Source organism: Acomys russatus, chromosome 24 (genome assembly GCF_903995435.1).
Source record: "Acomys russatus chromosome 24, mAcoRus1.1, whole genome shotgun sequence".
Classification (NCBI taxonomy): domain Eukaryota; kingdom Metazoa; phylum Chordata; class Mammalia; order Rodentia; family Muridae; genus Acomys; species Acomys russatus.
In genome coordinates, this window is record NC_067160.1 from 35,629,817 (window position 1) to 35,649,504 (window position 19,688).

The 19,688-nt window shown below is 36.9% G+C and overlaps 1 protein-coding gene across 1 annotated transcript in view; it reads right to left on the bottom strand.

Annotated features, from left to right (window-relative positions):
- The window catches only part of Epc2 (enhancer of polycomb homolog 2), a 96,771-nt gene that overhangs the window by 17,157 nt on the left and 59,926 nt on the right, over positions 1-19,688 (bottom strand). Inside the window, exons 4-8 of the mRNA XM_051166861.1 lie at positions 13,364-13,570; positions 7,303-7,451; positions 6,125-6,257; positions 3,962-4,153; positions 673-762 (exon numbers count right to left, since the gene is read on the bottom strand). Of these exons, the coding sequence (XP_051022818.1) occupies positions 673-762; positions 3,962-4,153; positions 6,125-6,257; positions 7,303-7,451; positions 13,364-13,570 (771 nt within the window). The remainder of the gene's footprint in view (positions 1-672; positions 763-3,961; positions 4,154-6,124; positions 6,258-7,302; positions 7,452-13,363; positions 13,571-19,688) is intronic.

Here is a 19,688-nt window from a genome sequence, read left to right on the forward strand (position 1 = left end):
CTGTCTCACTGCTTTGTCCCCCTTCTATAGGAGTTCTCCTGTCTTTTATCACCATGACTTGAAAACAAATGCCTATCCTTTCTATATTAAGTCTGTCCTCAAAAAGCTATCTGTGCATACCATAATGCAATCAAATGGTTTGTATAAATCATGGTAAAGGGTAAAATCACAGCCACCACTCTATACCTCATGGAAAATCTGATGGAAAGCCTTAGCATTGGGAAGATAAAGCCAAAATGGGACATTAGTAACAAAGAGAGATTTCTAAATGTGTCTGAAATTTATGGATACAATTATCAGACAACTTTAGCATACTGTTTAAAAATACACATATTGGGTGTATAACACACACTTCAGTGAACACCCAGAAGCCACCAGAAGTTCTGAAGCCAACTTAAGACATGTGCAATTAATTTTCATAACTGCTAAAGCTGTAATTAAAATCCAAATGAAATAATTTTTAAAATATGAGTTGCCTAAGTAAAGGATTCTGATATTCTTTGAAATAATTTGGCATCTTTCATCTTCTTTTGTTGGTATTCAAATGCCACAAGAGGCAATAAATAAAAAATATTGATGCACTTCCCACTTATACTCAGCCTACGTTACCTTGACATGAATGATCCGTTAATTCCAGCTCACAAATATATCACAAAAAACAAAAGTTCTTACAGCATAATACTGGCATCCTGCCCGCCTTCTGAAAGCACAGGGACCATCAGGATCATTTTCTTCTTCAGGTTCTGATGCTGGAGATGGTACCTAGATAAAACAGGTGTTCCAGTTAGTAGTTACCAAGTTAACAGATCAATGTACATAAATATTGAAAACAAAATCATTTCACAACACACCTGCCTATATCTAGCAGGTAGCTAATTTGCCCGAAACATTTAATGACTGGTAAATATTTTCTGTGCTAAAAATCCTTATTTTTAAGATTCATTTTTGCATCTAAGTACACATGATATTATTTTCTTGTTTCTCAACATAAAGGCTAGACTTAAGAATCAGTATAATTTTCATATATATTTATATAGTCATAAATTGTGCAGTCCTACGTACTTGATCATGTCTTCACCTATACGTAGCTGTATTTTTATCTGGAAACTTCTTTTCATAATAAAGCCAAATGCTACGAAGAAGACACTGGATTCTTTAGAACCAGAGCCAACCAGCTGTGAGGTGCCATGTTGGTACAGGAAGCAAACCCAGGTCCTCTTTAAGAGCACCAAATGATCTCAACCACTGAACCATCTCCCCAGCCCCTTAAATTACTGCTTAAGCCTAGCAGGTCAAAAACAAAACTACAAGACAGAAATTTACCAAGTATATAAAAAATCTGGGTGCTGAAAGGAATTTTAAGACTAGAACAGTAAAGCAAAAACAAAGACTTTTAACAAGTGGCCACATTAAAAAGGATTTTGCCAGGACCAGATGCTACCAGCCAAGTATCTTTATATAATTTGAAGTGGACCCCTAGGGCAGCACTGATTCATTAGAGCACAATTTTATTTCATAAAAACAGGTTATTGATGATATGTAAAATATACTCTGAATCATCAGAGAAACAATAAATATAATACTAATGGTTAAGCAACACAAAAAGCATAGCACTTAGGTTTTAGTTGTCTCACAGTTTTCATTTGTAGTACTTGCTTAATCATATTTACTTGGCAGTTTTGAACCTCAAAAATCCCTTCTTTGAAGAGAGGGTATTTTTCCTCCACATTAACTCCAAACTGTGGTGATTACTATGGAGCTCGGTCATCTTGGGAGAAGTGCATCTGTTTTAGGTTCCATTATGCCTTCAGTAGCCCACAGGGGACAAAGGCACAGTGGGCTGGGGCTGATTCTCCTTCCTAAGGTACCAACTCCTACACTCAAAGCTGTAAAGAAATCTTAGCTTTATAGTGTGGTTCCTCTGCAGGTGCCTCTTTGTTCTAAAACAGATAAGAAGTGACACCAAGTGCCTAGCAATTCATTGCATAAAGAACTCACTCCTTCCCAACTATCATCCCCAGGGTGGACCCCAGCACACCCAGAAAGGCAGCAACACCGAGAGGCGAACCTAATGTTCAATCAGTAGAGACAGAGCTGCTTCTTCCCACCTACAATCTGTCAGTCAGCCTGGTGAAAATGCCTCTTAAAGTTACCTACTCCCTTGTTTCTTGTTTACTGGACAACATGTTATCGCTCCCCAGGTGCCCCGAAATTCATCCCTGGGAGAATTTAGAAGGGTAACAGTCTAAATTCCTACATTATTTAGTGATGCCAGTGTATAGGCAAACAGGCAAATAGTTTTCAGTAATGTGGGGGAAAAACATAAAAACAAATGAAAGTTGTCTAAGACTTAGTAAAAGTCTTAGAAACTCTAATAAAAGTTGTAAAATGAAATTTTAATGTCTGGATGGAAGGTGGGGACTATGTAAATAAATATAAAAATTCTGAGCTGAAATGAAGATTCCTTAATACAAAAGGACTGTATGACAAGCTATGCTGAATGAGCCCTTAAGGCAGTGATGGAATAGTAACCAGGGAAACATGTCCCTTATGGTCACAGTATCTCATGGCATCCTTCTTACAGGACACGGAACGCACGCCAAGACTTTCTAGACTCTCACTCGTACTAATAGTAAACTACTCATCAAGTTTTATATGCTTTTATTAAGTGTGCCATTTCTGAGTCAGGCTTTCTAATAACTTCCCATCTGCTTACTATCCATACAGCACTGCCTGTCTTTTCCTGTCTTCTGTTTGACTCCAGCAATGCCACACTGCTACATTTCCCTCTCATAATGCTGTAATTCTGATCGCAGCTTCTCTGTTTTCTCTATCTGGAAGAACTCGATAGGTCCACTATTTGTTACATCTCTCACTTCTTTGAAATGACTGCAAAGGTTAACCTAGACTAACTGGGTAATTCTTCTGACAAAAGCAATCCCCGGGTTCCTTAAGTGGTTCTCAAGAGCATATAAAAGAGCATGTTTCTGCTCACTTATTAGTGCATATGGTTGCTACAATACTGTTTGTGGGAGAAAAACATAGTCAGTGACAGGGTAAAAAAATAATATAGCCGCAGATGGCACATTTGTATAAACTGGATTTTAAATGGCTACAACAATAAAGGCCTTTACAAGCAGTCTTGTTTCTATAGTTTTATTTTTTGATGTTGACTTTTAAAAGAAAATTGCCTTTAAGTAAATAAAATATTAAAATACGCCACATTTGATAGTAGATTCAAGCTGTTAATAACATTTTCTTTTGAATGCTTTAGGTCATGGAGAAAAAAGAAAAATAGGTTACTGTCAGACCAGGTGCTTTTTGAAACAATAACCTGATCCTTTAATACTTAATATAAAATTTTTGTTTTAAAAAACAGCACTGATGAAAATAAAATTAAAAAAAAATAATTCTAAATACTTTGCTATGAAACTTGAATAACTGACAAGGATTTTTTTTTTTTACAAGTTAAAACTTTACTTAGTCCTTCTAAATTGTCTTTAAAATAAAATAGCTATTGCCTGGCAAATAAATAACATTTACATTAAATATAAAAATAAATTATGTTGGTAGAATATGAAAGAAAATGAATTACCAGTAAACATTTATACTCATGTTTAAATATCTTCTGATACTGATATCTTGGACTTTGTAATGCTATTTCTAAAAACCTACTTTACAAACAGGAAGACAAGATGCTTGTTTTTATAAAAGGGGAAACCTAAAAACTATCTAAATGTCCCACACAACACATTTCTACAGCTGACAAAAAATAACAGAATAAATACTACGTTATTGGCAACATATATGCATGTATACTGTATACTTATGAAATATGTAGAAAATGTTTTATAACACTAAGTGAGCAAAGCAGAATCAAGACTAAGATGCCAATTACGTTGCAAAATACAGCAATATAAAAGAGTAGGAGGACGTGTTTAAAACAGTTTCAAACAAGCACCTGTGGAAACTCATCTTCATCTGAGCTCTCAAAGTCATATTGCTTAAAGTCACTCTTATTGATCACAGGCAGTGTCTCAGGAGTGGGCTGCGGGGGTGTTACCACAGCCTCTGCTCTAGGCTTCTTTGGGTGCTTCTTCTTCTGACGAACCACATCAGAAGCCTCTTCTTTCAAAGACAAATGATGAGGGTGCTGTTTACATGACGAATTTTCCCCCAAAAGGAAGAAATGAAAATCATTTTAGAAATCATGAAAAACTATGCTCCTCTTTGAAAAACATACATTTTTCTTTAGGAGTTAATTTTAATTATTGTTTTAGGTATGAAAACTTTATTCTGGTCATAAAATGAAACATGATTTAGATTTATTTTGTGTAATTTATAGTGACAAATAATTACGGTGTTTAAGTTTGTTTTTTTAATGAATAGTTAAAATTGTGGTTTTTAGATTGTTCTATTATCATGCCATCGAGTGTTTAAAAGGTGTTTAAGTTTAATTGTTACTTAAATCCACTGTTTTGGTGAACAAAATTCATTATGTTATTTTTAAAAATAATTGAATTAGATCACTAACTTATTTAGTTCTATACTTGTTTCCAATTTTTAAAAATGTTACATGCAGTAATCTTGAGAAAAATAAGCTTATGAACTAGACAAAAACTTTAATATTTTACAACATATTATTACTGCCTCGACTGAACAATAATCAAATGGTCCTCAAGTACCCCAGGGTTCTGTGGAGTCCATCTGGCAAAGGGACTGCCTGAAGTGTTTTGCCCCTCCTCTTTTCTACAAACTAGAGACCTGTTTCTGTTTTATATACTGGTTGGTATTGTTTTTGATAAAAAGAGAATTGTCCCCCCCCTTTTTTAAAAAAAAGCTGAAAAATGACTGTTCTGGGCACCAAAGTGAAAACAATATTGAACATTTGAAATTATTAAGGAAGTTACATATTGTCTCATGTAGTCCAGATATTAAGATTATCTTAGAATGAGAAACAATGCATACAACAGAAATGCTGTTTAAGGGACACACAGATGATAAGATGCTTGATAGAGATGGATAAGGGTACAAACTATTAGATCAAAAGGAAAACTCCAAATTCTCAGCAATTTTCTGGGTTTTAAGGTAGACTGAGTGAAAATTAAAAATAGTAACTATGGTATAGGGTAAGGCAATAACGTGTTACACTGTGCCTCTAAGAATAATAGTTAGGCTATTTTTATTTACTTAGATGAGACCTAAGGTAAGATTCAATGTAATTCTGTCAGTAATTATAGGTTAAGTTTTATATTCTAATGCCTAGTAAGCATACTCTTTGTGATAGCAGCACTGATTGATAAAATAGATTTAAAAAGTTTTCAAAATGACATTTGTTGTGCTAATAACTTTATTTTTTGGCTATCAGCGCAAGTGTGGTTCAAAGGGAATCAGGTGGGTGGGCTAGATGCCTGTGATTAATAAGAACCTGCTGGTTGAACTGACACGAGCTGAGTGAGGAGGAGTCACCCTGCTGCACACTCTTCCTTGCCATTTAAAAATGAACCCATGAAAAACAATGACTATACATTTTTAAAAGATGAATTTTCCACAAATACCCCAAGTCACTTATGAAACCTTGCTGCAGCTGGCCTCCACTTACTGTCTAGATGCTTTATAGCAATGCTTGTTTAAATCTAAACTTACATTAAAGGCTTTTTAAATTTTTGTATATCCAAATTAAATAATACTTGAATAGGGCAAACAAGTACTAAATCAATACAATTCTTTAGGCTAAAAATAAAATGTTCACCAAGGCTAGCTCTTTTACTTGGAATAAACTATGATCCAGAAAGCAGATCATGTTCTAAAGCCAATCAAGGTATGTAACTGGCAAATACTGGTTCTGGCAATGACCCTGTTCTCTAAGAAAGGCAGACAGCACATCAGAACAATGCACTTTGGTAGACATGAACTCGAACTGTGAATTTAACACTCAATAGCTATGATCTACGAGTCACAGAGGCAGAGTTCTAGAGAGACTAATGGGTCAGTCTGTATATAAAAACACCCATCAAAGTGGTGACATGATAAAAAAAAAATCATGCTATTTATTTTCTTTTTTTAAACCACCATATTATGAAATCAATACGACCACTTGTGATTCTCTTCAAAGAGCATTTACCTTAGTTTTACATTCTTGAACTTTGTGATGATTTCCATTATGAAGAGCCGCTGGAGTGGCATATAACTCTTTTTCCGATCTATTAACTTTCACTTCATTAAGGATTTCACCCCCATAGTCTCCCAAATGGTATCTTGAAAAGAAAATAAAGTATAAGAAAATAAAGCAGAGTTTAATGATAATATATATATATATTCAAACCAATAACATTTTAAGTAACTAAATCAGCAAAACAGAGTTATTAATTTTAGAGGTAGGAAGGGGTGAGAAAGGGCCTCAAGTGTCCAGCAAGTGGCCTCAAACTTGGCTCTACTCCTGTTCTTCCTGTGTCAAGCTCTCCACTGCTGAAAATTAGTCACGTATCACCAACCTAACTTTAGGATATTAGATTATTGCTAGGAGAAAAATTACAAAAACAAAGCAGTTCATATTTGAGATCCAGTTACAAACACAACAAACAAAAAACTTTTAAAAATGCCTAAGGTATACAATATATAAATTAATCACATCATGTATTTTTATCAAGCACTGGGAATATTACTTAGAATGTTTATTTCAGCAACCACCCAAAATTTCCTAACCCAATGGAACTTTAGTCTATTTAGTTATACAGGAAAATACTTTACAGATTATAATTCTGAAGAGTAGAAACAGGAACTTCTGCCTTCCACCTATTCATTTCCTTTGAACAGTGTTTTTTAAAAAAGTAACTGAGAGAAATAGGGCAAGATAACTTGTAAGTTTCGTTAAGAAAAGTCCAAAGCTTCTAACAGTATCTACAAAGATCAATTCTCTATACCAGCAGTTCTCAAGCTGTGGGCTGCAAACCCTTTGGGGGTTGTATACCAGACACCCTGCCTGTCAGCTACTTAGATTATGATTCGTTAACAGTAGAAAAATTACAGTTATGAAGTAGCAACAAAATAAATTTATGGTTGTGGGTCACCCCGACAATGAGAACTGTACTAAAGGATCACAGCATTAGGAAGGCTGAGAAACACTGCTCTGTACCAAAATCCCTTGCCCCAATGAAATTCAAACCCCTAACAATCTAATTTTAAAGACAATTAGTAACTACAAATCTTAAAACAGTAAAGCAAAACCCTACTAGAGCATCACCAGCCACCATCACAAAGCCTGGCTAGCGTGGCCCTAGCATGGAGCAGTAGCAATGTTACCTTTTCTCCACAACTTCCAGCGTTAAGTGCAATAATTCCCGTTTGGTTTTCTCTCTTCGCTTAATCATTTCCAAAATTGTTATGGCTCTGCTGAACTCCCGCCTCAGCTTCAGCATCTTTTCATAAGAGGCTTCATCATTCTTACGGTTCTTTTGAAATAATAGCAATTTTAGCGAATAATAAAATTATCCATGTTTCATTTAACAAGTTCTAACTAAATCTCAATTATCCCGTAAGTTTTAAATTATTAAAGCTAACAAATAGCCAAATAGCAACTCCACAAGAACGCATCTGTTTAGCTTTGAACATTTACGAACAAGTAAATGTTTAAAGGAAGATGTTGATAACTATTGGCACCTAAAGAATAATCCCAATGTGGGGGTCAAAATCCAACTGAACCTGTATATAAAATACAGAAAACCTAGCATATAAAAATTATAAAACCCTTCTATCACAGTTAACGTGCTACACAATGATAAAAATAGTAATACCAAGATCAAGGCACCTTAAAAAAAAAAAAGGCCCAATGAGTGTCTAACCATATATCCATCTAATCTGTAAGTGGGAGCTAAAAGGCTTACATTAATACAATATAATCAAGAACAGTGACAAAACTTTACTTCTAGCAATTCACAAGACTGAAAATAGTATATGTGATTCTCTGCTGGGTGTGGTGACAAACACCCAGGGAGGCAGCATCAGGAGGCTCTCTGTGAGTTCAAGTGCAGCCTGGTCTACAAAGGGAGTCCAGGACAGCCAAGGCCACACAGAGAAAGCCTGTACCAGGAAGGAAAGGGGAAGGGGAAGGAGAGGAGGGAGGGGACGGGCAGAAGGGCATTCTCATGCTTCAATGTAACCCTCGGTGCAGGGGATGAAGGAGATCTAGCAACAACTCCAGGCTTCAGCTTCTTACTTGTAAGCATAAAACATAACTTCATCTGGGTGGTGGTGGCGCACGCCTTTAATCCCAGCACTCAGGAGGCAGAGGCTGGTGGATCACTGTGAGTTTGAGGCTAGCCTGGTCTACAAAGGGAGTCTAGGACAGCCAAGGCTACACAGAGAAACCCTGTCTCGAAAAAGCCAAAAAGCCAAAAAGAAAATAAAAACAAAACATAACTTCAACAAAAGGTGGCTTTGTTGGAATAACCAACATTCATCAGAATATAAAATCACCAATGATGTGCACATTAAGTCAAATATCCCCACGGTGTCTAACTTAAATAGAGCCTTGCTTAAACATAGACCTCTAATACTTTTCAACTGTCAGACAGACTACACTTAAGCAATGGAAAATTCTTAACAGTTGAATATAATATTAGAAAGTACCCAAAGAATGTCAAAGATTTCATAAATAAAAGATTATGAATAAAAACTGGAAAAAATCCTCATGTGTTATTTTTCCTTTTGTGCAGTTTCCTGCACTTGGAAAACAGTCATCTGAAAACAGATTAACCACATTCTTTTATGGTACTATATATGGAGTATTTTTAAATGCTAACAGGTTTCTTATTTTACCAAGAGAAAATCCACCTTTATCACCACCCCTGACCTCATTAACACTCTCCTAAAAGGTAAAATATAGAGTATTGTTTTAAGCAATTTTGGGGGGTAAACAAGCAACAATAACTTTTAATTGAAAAAAAAAAACTATTATGATCAAGAGCAAACATTAAAGTATCTACTATACTGCTAATATTATATATGTTTTTCAGAAACAACGTATCAACATATGTAAGAGACACAAAACAATCATAAGGCGAATATTCATGAGAGGCCACATTCAGTACACATAGGAGAGAGAATGACATTCAAAGGTCTATCAGAAATTCTCAAGTCTGTCGTCTGTCACCATCTTTCTGGCATAACTTACTTTTCCTCACCTTTTCTCTCCTGTCCATTCTACTCTTCATACATTATCTTAAAAGAATTTTAGACATGCAAAGTTGCAGAAATAGCACAAATATTTTGCATGAATAATTAAGTAGAACTTCCAAAGGTTTTAAGTTTAACGTTTTTACCACTAGTTATGTTTATAGACGTACATAATATTTGCAGTATTTTCCAAATTTGAGACAAACATCTGTTCCCAAATATTTGTTTGTTTGTTTAGTTGGGTTTTTGAGACAGGGTTTCTTTGTGTAGCCTTGGCTGTCCTGGCCTCAAACTCAAAGCAATCTACCTGCCTCTGCATCCATGAGTGCTGTGGATTAAAGGCGTGTGCCACCATGCCCAGCTATCCCTAAATATTCTAATCTGCTTTTATGAAAACAATAGTGTTTTCAATATAATCACAGCACAATCAAAATTCGGCAACGAAGACCAAGGGAGTATTAGTGAGATAGTATTTTTATTTTCAAGATTACTTATTTTTCCTTTACTGTTTTTTGCAAATCTGACTCAGGATTGCAAACTGTTTCTAGTTGTCATGTGTCTAATATCCCGTTATTTGGAAAAGTTCTGTTTTCCTGTGATCATCATGACTCCTCCTTTTATTTAATGGAGAATATTTACTTTTGTAGTGTATCCCCCAATTTGGGTTTCATTGATGTTCTTCCATAATTAAATTCAGGTTACATGCTTTGGCACAACTACCACAGAAATGATATTGTGTCTGTCCTACATCCTGTCTAGAGAGTTAGATAACACAATTTGTCCTATTACCACTGGTAACTCAATTACGATGGTGTCTGCTGGGTTTACCTACTAAAATATTATTTTCCCTTTTAAATTACCCCATCATGTTGTAGAATTACAGAAGTATTTAGTTTGTCATTAAAACGTCCATCATTAGTTTAATGTTCAATGACTCTTTCACCTGAAATAATTAGTATTGTAGCTGTAAATTGGTGAAGTTTAAACTCTGTTTTTGTTGATATTTTTAAGTTTGACATCTAACTAAAAAGAATGAATAGATTAAAAAGTACATATATATGGTGGAAATTTTCAGCCATAAAAATAAAATTATATTTAAGAGAAAATAGATAAAATTTCAGATCATTACATTAAATAAAATAAGCCAAGACTACGAAAGGTAAATATATATGTTCTCCCATGTACAGAATCCAGTATGAAATAGGCATGTGCATGAAAGTGTGTATGTATGGTCATGAAAACAGAAAGAGGATGAATAGATTTTGGTGAGAGGTATAAATATATCTGACACAGGCTGCAAGGGAAGACTACCAAAAGATGTGAGAAGAAGACCAGCAGGTCAAGAGTTGGGGACGGGGGAAGACACCATAAAAGCATATACAAAACCGTTATTTTGAGTATTAACTTAATTTTACATGTTCCCTATCTGTGCCTTAGCCTGCCACTTATGTAAACATGGGCTCATGGGCTACTCTATGAGTTATGCTTTATTATTCTCTTATTTTGATGCTTAAACTTTTCTAGCTCCCTTCAGGTTGGCTCCTGTGCCCTACTACGGCTCCAAGATTCTTATTTTCTTGCACAGCAGAATCCTTCTTCCAGGCTTATTCTTATTTATATCAGCATTAAAAATGAGAACTTTGGGCTGGAGAGATGGCTCAGTGGTTAAAAGCGCTGCGTGTTCTTCCAAAGGTCCTAAGTTCAATTCCCAGCAACCACATGGTGGTTCACAACCATCTATAATGTGATCTAATGCCCTCTTCTGATGTGCAGGTGTACACGAAGGCAGAGCACTGTATATATAATAATAAATAAATAAATCTTTTTTTAAAATGACAACTTCACATTGATACATTGATGTGCTGTGTCTATTCTCTTCAAATGCCCCCCCCCCACCCCAGTTTCTGTTACCCTTTCTTTTAACTGTCTTTGCTCTGGGCCAACTCATGTTTCCTTTAAAAAATATTTTCATTTATGTTTTATCTTAATTAGTTATTTGTGCTCAAGAGTGCAGGTGCACACAGAAGCCAGAAGTGTTGAGTCACCCTGGAGCTGAAGTTATAGGCAGCTGTGAGCTGTGATCTGCGCTTGGGTCTTCTCTTAACTGCTCCATCCCTCTAGCCCCTCGGGATCAACTCTTTTCATCTTATTGCAACTATGTATTATACTTCTGTACCTACCACCAAATCCCTAGGAAAGTGATTTTCAAACTATTGTCACTTCGAGTCAATTGCAGATCTTTTTATAATGAAAGGAGATTCACAGATGACTGGCTGTTGTGTACAGGTAGAAGTGAGAACCAGGAATTTCCCTTCCCACCTAATTACCTTTTTTTGAGCTAACCAGAGGTAGACAGATGGCACAAGCAATACATAAGACTGTACCTACGTAGTTAGCATATCAGATATTAAACACACCACACGCTGATTAGGCCTTCCTAACTAGTGCACTTAGATAAGATCATCTGGTGTAAAGTTTTAGCTCAGTGACTTACAGTTGAATTCTAGACTGGCACACAAACCTTTCAGTAGCCTTTTTGGCCTTTGCACAAGGTGTGTTTTTAAGTTTAATGAGGGGAAAAGGAAACAGGGCCTTGTTAACAGGAGTATTATTTCGCAAGCCCCAACCTGCTCACTTCCCCTATACCTATATGACCTGTGAAACATGTTCCCATCTTTCTAATTTGGAAATACAACAAACATTTGTTAATAGCACACAGTGCATGGTAGGGATAATCCATTTGGTCTACAATTGGAGGAAAAAAAAAGAGTACTGAAAAGGAAAATGTAGTACCCTGCAGAGGAAAAATAAAATAGGTAACAGGGTAAGAGGCAATGTTAGGAAAAAAATCAGTATTGGTGATCATGGGGTGGTGACATGCCTACTTCAAGAAATGGTCGCTAGTAGTTCTCATAATACACGGCTAAAAAAGAGTAAAATATACTCTTACATCCAGAATGTTACTTATATGCAAATAAATATCAATTTTCACATCTACTCACTAAAAGAAGCATAATTCTACTTTCCTTCCAGAAAAGATTATAACAGTCATGTTTTTAATGTAATCGAATTGATGACGCTGCTTTTAAAAGGCAGCTGGGAGTTCAGATTTCCAATGCTGACAAGTCTCTTTATAGCCAGTCTACATGTAAGCAAAGTTTAACTATGCTCACAAACTTAGTTTATCTTAGCCTTTCCAGTTAAGATGTGGTATCTTCAGAAGCCTTAGACCACCTTAGCTAAGACTGGAGTGCTGAACTGAGAACTAAGTCTACACTAGTGACAGCCATATTCTCTTAGGAAATTCATCCCTCTGGTGTTTAGGAAAATCACACTCATAATAAAGACTCATATAGAAATTCTGGTTATTATCCAGTAGGACAGTTTTTCCTAAAATATACATGCCTGCATCTGCTGTACTTCACAGCTGTTGCACTAACAGCTGACAGAGACAAGCTGTCAATGCCAAGAGAAACAAGAATCCACAGAAAATGCTTTGTTCCCAACTATAATTCTCCAGTTTATCTTATGTGTTCCTAATTCCCTACAATACTATGAGAATGTTACCACGAGTGGCATTTATTACTCCTTATGAGAAATGCAAGGCAGTTAATAACCCCAACACGTAGACGTCCATTTTATTCTATAACTTATCATTCCACAGGGCAAAATTCTCTTTCTCTTTGACTCTGGCTCAGACTTCTGACATTCAGATAGAGACATGCTTATCAATTTAAAATGTGACACAACTGACAGGAAAATGAGAAAAAGATGTCACTATTACTTTTGGCAATTGCCAGAACAACTCTTTCTTACTTCCTATCCCATAAACTTAAGAGGCAGCAAGACCATTTTCATTTGCAAGAACAAGAATACCATTTTAAAAAATCCTAAGTAACCAACAGGAAAATGGAGTGTCCTAATCCGCAGCTTCCCAACAGAAGTGACTCATGAGTGCATCTATAGTTTACTGGGGAACTCAACACTGTAACTCTTCCTATTATTACAACTGGAAGTCCAGACTAGTTATGATCAGATTGCCCACACAGGCATAACAAATACTGTAAGCACACGGTCAAAAGACCAACTCAGAGTAGGCTTCCAGCAGGTCATCAGTGACACTGTTCAAATGACTAAGGATAGTAAGCACTATCAAGTTATATTCAAATAAATATAATGCGGACATTACCTTCCGAGTCTGCATTTTCTCTGTTCTCCTCCGAAAGGCAACATAAGGGTCATTGTTGGTAGAGCCATCTCTTTTCTCTTGCTTAATCTGGGGGATGAGGGATGGCCCCCTGCAGTTTTTCCGTTTTCTCACCCAGTAGTCATATACAGCTTTAATAAGGTAATCGTCTTCATTTAGCAGTAGTTTTGCTTCTTGAAGTGTTACAAGCTAAAGAGGAAGCACAAGATGTCACTAATGAAAATGTCTAAGAAAGAAATCAGGATAAACTACAGCAATCAGAGAAAATGTGATCCATTTAAGTAATTACATATTGTGATGAGAGGTGAAGTTACAATTCTATTCAACCTAGCAAAAGTCTCTTAAACTGGATGTTGTCTTAAAAATTCATGTTTTGTCCAGGGAAAGTAGCAGCTCCACTACTTAAAACATCTGGTAAGGAGCTGGGGAGATGGCTCAGTTGGCAATATGCTTCCTTGTTTAAGCACGAGGACCTGAGCTCAGGCATCAACACCCACATAACAAGGTGTGTGCTGTATGTGCCTGTAATCCCAGTGCAGAAGGACCTCTGCATGCTGCTGGCTGGCTCAGCAGTGAGGAACCGTAACTCAAAAAAGGTAAGGTAGAGAGTCAAGCAGGTATCAGCCTCTGGAGCGCACAAATACGCAAATAATTTTCTCATGTGAGTTCCTATGTTGACAGAACTTTACAGAATAAATGTATTGATTGTTGGACTCCTCAAGTCTATGGTAATGACTTCTCAGGTTGACTAACTGGCCTACAATAATTTGGCTGCCCTAGATAATAGTGTGTGTGTGTGTGTGTGTGTGTGTGTATGTGTACACAAAACACTTCCTATTGATACAAATGGAAGTCTAACCTAATTATAATCAGCATGCTAGGACAGGCAAAACAAATACTGTAAACACATGGTCAAAAGATAACTACAGTAGGCTTTCAGCAGATCATCAATGTCACTGTGCTCAAATGATTAATAATACATTACCAAGTTACATTCAGTTAAATCATTACAATCTTGCTGCATTACTTCAGGAAGGTTTTCCAGCCTTAGAATGATTTATGTTTTCTTAATTTAGAGTTCACTGTAAATACCAGACAGCTCCATTTACACCCTCTTAAAAAGCTAGGTGACTGATCTGATCTTCTCAAGGAGCAAGGCAATATATATGATAAAGCAAATTTGTATCCATTTTATTTTGAATTACACAAGCATTATATCTGCTGAATTCATAAAGGAGAAACAAATCCTTTAATGCCTATGTCAGAGTGCTTATGAAAAGCATCTGTCAGTGATATGACAGTATTTTGAACCAGAGGAGTGCTGAGAACAAGAAATCTTTTTAGCATTAAGTCAGGCTGAGTAGTAAGGTTACCCTTATATGTAATTCATATAAGAAAAATATACTGATAATTCAACTCATGTATTCTAATCCATGTGGCAATCAATTGAGTGTAAGAAAGGAATAGTTTGTTTTTTGGTTTTTTTTTTTAAAGACAAGGTTTCTCAATGTAGCCTTGACTGTCCTGGAGTCTCTTTGTAGACCAGTCTGGCATTGACATCACAGTGATCCGCCTGCCTCTACCTCCCAAGTGCTGGGATTAAAGGCGTGCACCACCACTGGCCAGCAGAAAAGACTAATATTTTAAAACATGATCTTTTCTTAAAGCTACTTTATTTAATTATGCTTACTTAATTTGTATGTGTACATATAAAAGCATGTCTGCACATGCCTCAGTTCCTATGTGGTTACGGAGGACAATTTTCAGCAGTAGGTTCTCGGCTTCCACCTTGTTGAGGCGGGGTCTCTTGCTTCTTGCTGCACTGTGAATTCTAGGTTACCTAGCATGTGAGCTTTTAGGTGACTCTCCTCCGGGTCTCTTGCTTCTTGCTGCACTGTGAATTCTAGGTTACCTAGCATGTGAGCTTTTAGGTGACTCTCCTCCCCTGCTTGCCACACTGTGAGTACCAGGATTACAGATTTATGCCACTGCGTCTGACTTTTTGCATGAGTTCTGAAACCTGAACTCAGGCCTGAACTCAAGCTTATTGTTGCTTTGGCCTGTTAGGTATCTATCTCCCTGACCTTCTAAATGGGATCTTAAACAGGCAGCTTCAAACTGTAGAAAGTTGTCTGGAGCATATTCCTAAGGTCTACAAGAACAGGACTAGAACTAGAACAAGAGATCTGTCTGATCTCTTTCTTGTACATCCATGTGTGCCTGGCAGGTGTAGTGCAGCAGACTGGACTCAGGGCCTACTGCGGGCTGAGTGAGAGCTCACCTACCAACCTACTGCTAATCCAGAACAGGCTCCCGAAGCTTGTAAGGTTCTACCTCATACGGACAGCATCACTGGCAGCAATCATGTGTTCTAAAGGCCAGAAAAAACAATCCTCCACTATGATGCATGTGTCTCAGCTGTTTTATCATTATGCTGCTGATATTATTTTGTAATCTTTGCTAATTAAATCAAGACCTTAGTCTAACTGTAGAGTGAGGAAGGGAACAGAGTTCTTTTTCAGTTGGCCGAGCAGCAGTGAGATTCTTACCCCACACCACACTGTGGCTATTTCCTGTGCTCCTGCATGTGCCAGGGGACTAAATGACCTATTTACCTCTCTTTCTCTGCTGCTCTTTGCTCCAGCTTGCAATTTCCTCTTCTTTTTAAATATTCTATATTACAACTAATAATTTAATATATAATTTATGATTAAACATTCTGACACTTTTCCAATATCAGCTATATTTTCCAAATATCTAAAAATAAAAACCTCATGGCATTTCTGTATCTGTTTGTCCATTTGTGTGTTTGTGCATATGAGGTACTATGCTACTGTAGTCCTGGTTCACAAGTGTGCTCAGCCTTCTCACTAGTGGGATGATAGGGTGGGCACAATCATGTGGACTTTTCCAACACTATGAACTAATTTAGAAAACTGACCTTCAGCATCATCTTACTCACTAACAGGCAGGGAGAGCCCGTGGTGACGTGGCAGGCATGGCTGTAGTGAGTGAATGACTCCTGAGACAGCTCTGGGCGGCTCGAGCACCCGGACATGGAGGACAGGGGGACACTCCTGACCACTGGGCTATTCCTCTAGGCCACTACAAACTCTGTGACACCAAGGACCGTTTACTTTGCTGACAGGACCCAAGGCCTTGCCATTTCAATGTATTTTGAAGAAACAAATACATTACAAAAGAAAACTAATGTTTGTTTGTTTGTTTTTATAGAAGTCAATTAGGCATAAAATATTAACTAACTGTGAGTTTAGATTGTGGAGAAAGTGAAAATAAAGCAAGATAAATGCTCTAGCTAAACACTAACAAAATGGAAATAAAAGCACGAGAAACACAAAGCTGAAAGAGAATGTGGGACCTTTAGGTAGTGTGCTGGTACAATCAGATAAAGGCAGAGTACGGAGTACACTCGTCCGCTGTCTGGTAAAGCTTGCACTTCTTTTCTATGAGACTGACTCTCCCACAGGCCATCCTGTCTTACCTTTCTTCTTTCAAATTTGGTGGTTTCCAAATAACTAATCATTTACGTTCAATTTAAAGTGTTAAACGGTACCTTTTCATCTTATGCTCTCCAGGAATGAGTAACTATGGCCGGTTTACAATAGACATAGTGAGGAGTGAGATGATTTTATGCAGATGGCATAAGAAACATTTTTATTTATCAAATAACTCCTAATTTACAGTGTTACACAATTATGAAAAGCCAAAGTAAGGAAAAATATCAGCATTTAATTAAGTATAAATATACACTGTAATACACGGAATATTCTATATGTATTAAATTGAAAGAAAAGTATTATTTTCAAAGGTCTTCAAACTACATTAATGAAGCTCACAGAATCCCAGTCTCAGAGACAGGATCTCTGAGAAAGCATTGTTAACATCAGCCATGCATTATTTTCCGAAAGACCTATCCAAATAAAAAAAGGGGAGGGGGGCTTCTATTTCAATTCTAAACCTATTAATTCTACAGCTAAACAACACACTACTTTCCTTCCTCATGTGGAACCAAAACTAAAGCACTAAGATTCATGGGATTGTCAGATGTAGTGACAAACACGTGTAATCTCAGCAGCTGGGAGTTAAGAGGTGTGATGGTCAGGAACTTCAGGCAGATAGATCTACATGAGACCCTGCCTCAAAACAAACAAAACCAGAAACCAAGGAAACACACACACACACATCTCACACTATTTCACTCATCTCCTTACTTGAGATAACTACTTAAGAAAAATCTTTTTAATTCTTTCTTTCCTTCATAGTTTTAACTATTGTTTTCATTTAGAAAAAATTCTAGCCATATACTGATAAGACTGCTAATGTGCTGAAACCAATGTCTGTAGCAATGTGAACAACATGCTGGTTTTCTAGCAACAAAAAGTTAAACAAATCTGGGTACGATAAGACTCTGAACTGTAGTGGAAACCATAAACATTAAACTCAAATTAATTTAAAACTTAGGTTACTTGTGGGTCAGAACAATGGCCCCACAGCTAACAACACGGGCTGCTCCACTGAGGACCCTGCTTTGTTTCCCAGCACTTACACGGTGGCTCATAGCCACACTAGTTCCAGGTGGCCCAACGGCCTCTTATCTCTGCAGGCACCAGGCACACATACCGCATATATAAACATGCAAACAAAAACTCTTGCTCATATAATTTTAAAAACATAGAACGATTTTAAATTAGACTCTCTTTCATTGACTTAATAACATACATGTACTAAAAATATCGCAGCATGGGAGCTTGAGAGAATGGCTCAGTGGTTAAGAGCTCTGGCTGCTCTTGCAGAGGACCAGGGTTTAATTCCCAACACTCACATGGCAGTACACAATAGTCTGTAACTTCAAGATCTAACACCCTCGCACAGACATACATGCAGGCAATGCACATAAAATAAATTATATAAAAAATATCATGGTATATAGTGTGACTACTTTGTAAAAAACTGTACTTTTTGACAGCCATAATGAAGACTAGACAACAAAATGGCCTTCTATCAACATATTTTTCTTGAAGAAAGAACTCTGTAACTATTCAGGATGCTCAAGGAATCTTGCCAGGAAGACCCCATAGCTCCAGCTTCCCTTTTGTTTCTAACCTTGTAGATTCTTGCAGGGATTGAGCACCAGAAAAACAGAACTGCTGCAAATCCTGGAACTTTATAACATGGACCTCGGCTGAGGGGAAGGAGCAGGGTAGAAGTTGTGTGGCTCCATTGTTTTCAGGCTGTGGAGATGGTAGACTGTAAGCAACAGTGAACTGTTTAGTAAAGAATCATCATGCTGAGATTTAGACCGCAGCTTACTAAAACTACAGCACTAGAAACGCAGACTTGGCCTTTTAGGCAAAGGGAACAGTAAAGACCAGAGAGAAGCTGTGTACCTAGAGTCAGGAGGAAAACAGTTCTAGCAAAAACTAACCCTTTTTCCTTCTTCTTAAAAAAAAAGATTTTTAAAAAATTAATAAAATAGCTAGGAAAATAGGAGTCCAGATGAGAGACAATTAAAAACAGGAGAGGTGTAAAAGACAATATGCCACTTCAGAATAAAACCACTACTTTCGTTTAGCATATACTTGGCTGTAGATGGTTATAAAGAAGCTGATCATTAAGTACAAGTCTAGTCAAGCAAACGAAAGATGAAGCCCTTATGATTACAAAAGACAGAGAGCTGGATATTGGACAAGGGGTCTGAAAATGATGAATCTGAAATGCCTGCTATGTCAGAAATGTTCTAGAGAAATACTGCCTGGAACTTAGCAGGTAGAGACAGAATTTAAGGACCTGCAAGAAGCTGCTGGTAGCTTAAGTTGTTTAAAAAAAAAAAAAAGAGAGAGCTGAGGACAGGACACCAAATGAGTATTATCACATGTGGCAGACAGCCTGGTCTACAAAGTGAGTCCAGGATGGCCAAGACTACACAGAGAAACCCTGTCTCGAAAAACAAAAACAAAAAACCCAAACAAACAAACAAACAAACAACACATGTGGCAGAAAAGGGCAGTGGAAAAGGAGTAAAAAAGAAAACCATCTAATGTGGTTAACATCACCTAATATAGGGATATTGAGATGAGCACAGGTTGAAAGAGGCTCCTGGATAACAATCTGGAAACTACTAGAAACTTGGAGAATTTGATTTAATAGTTTATGATTAAAAGCTTACGGTACATGTAGGAAGCAACAAGTATTTCTTATCCCTTGAAATTTTAAATTTTTTAAAGGGATGAGAAAGATGAGATTAAATGAAAGGGTCTCTTGGAAACAAAGATCCTTGGATATTTTT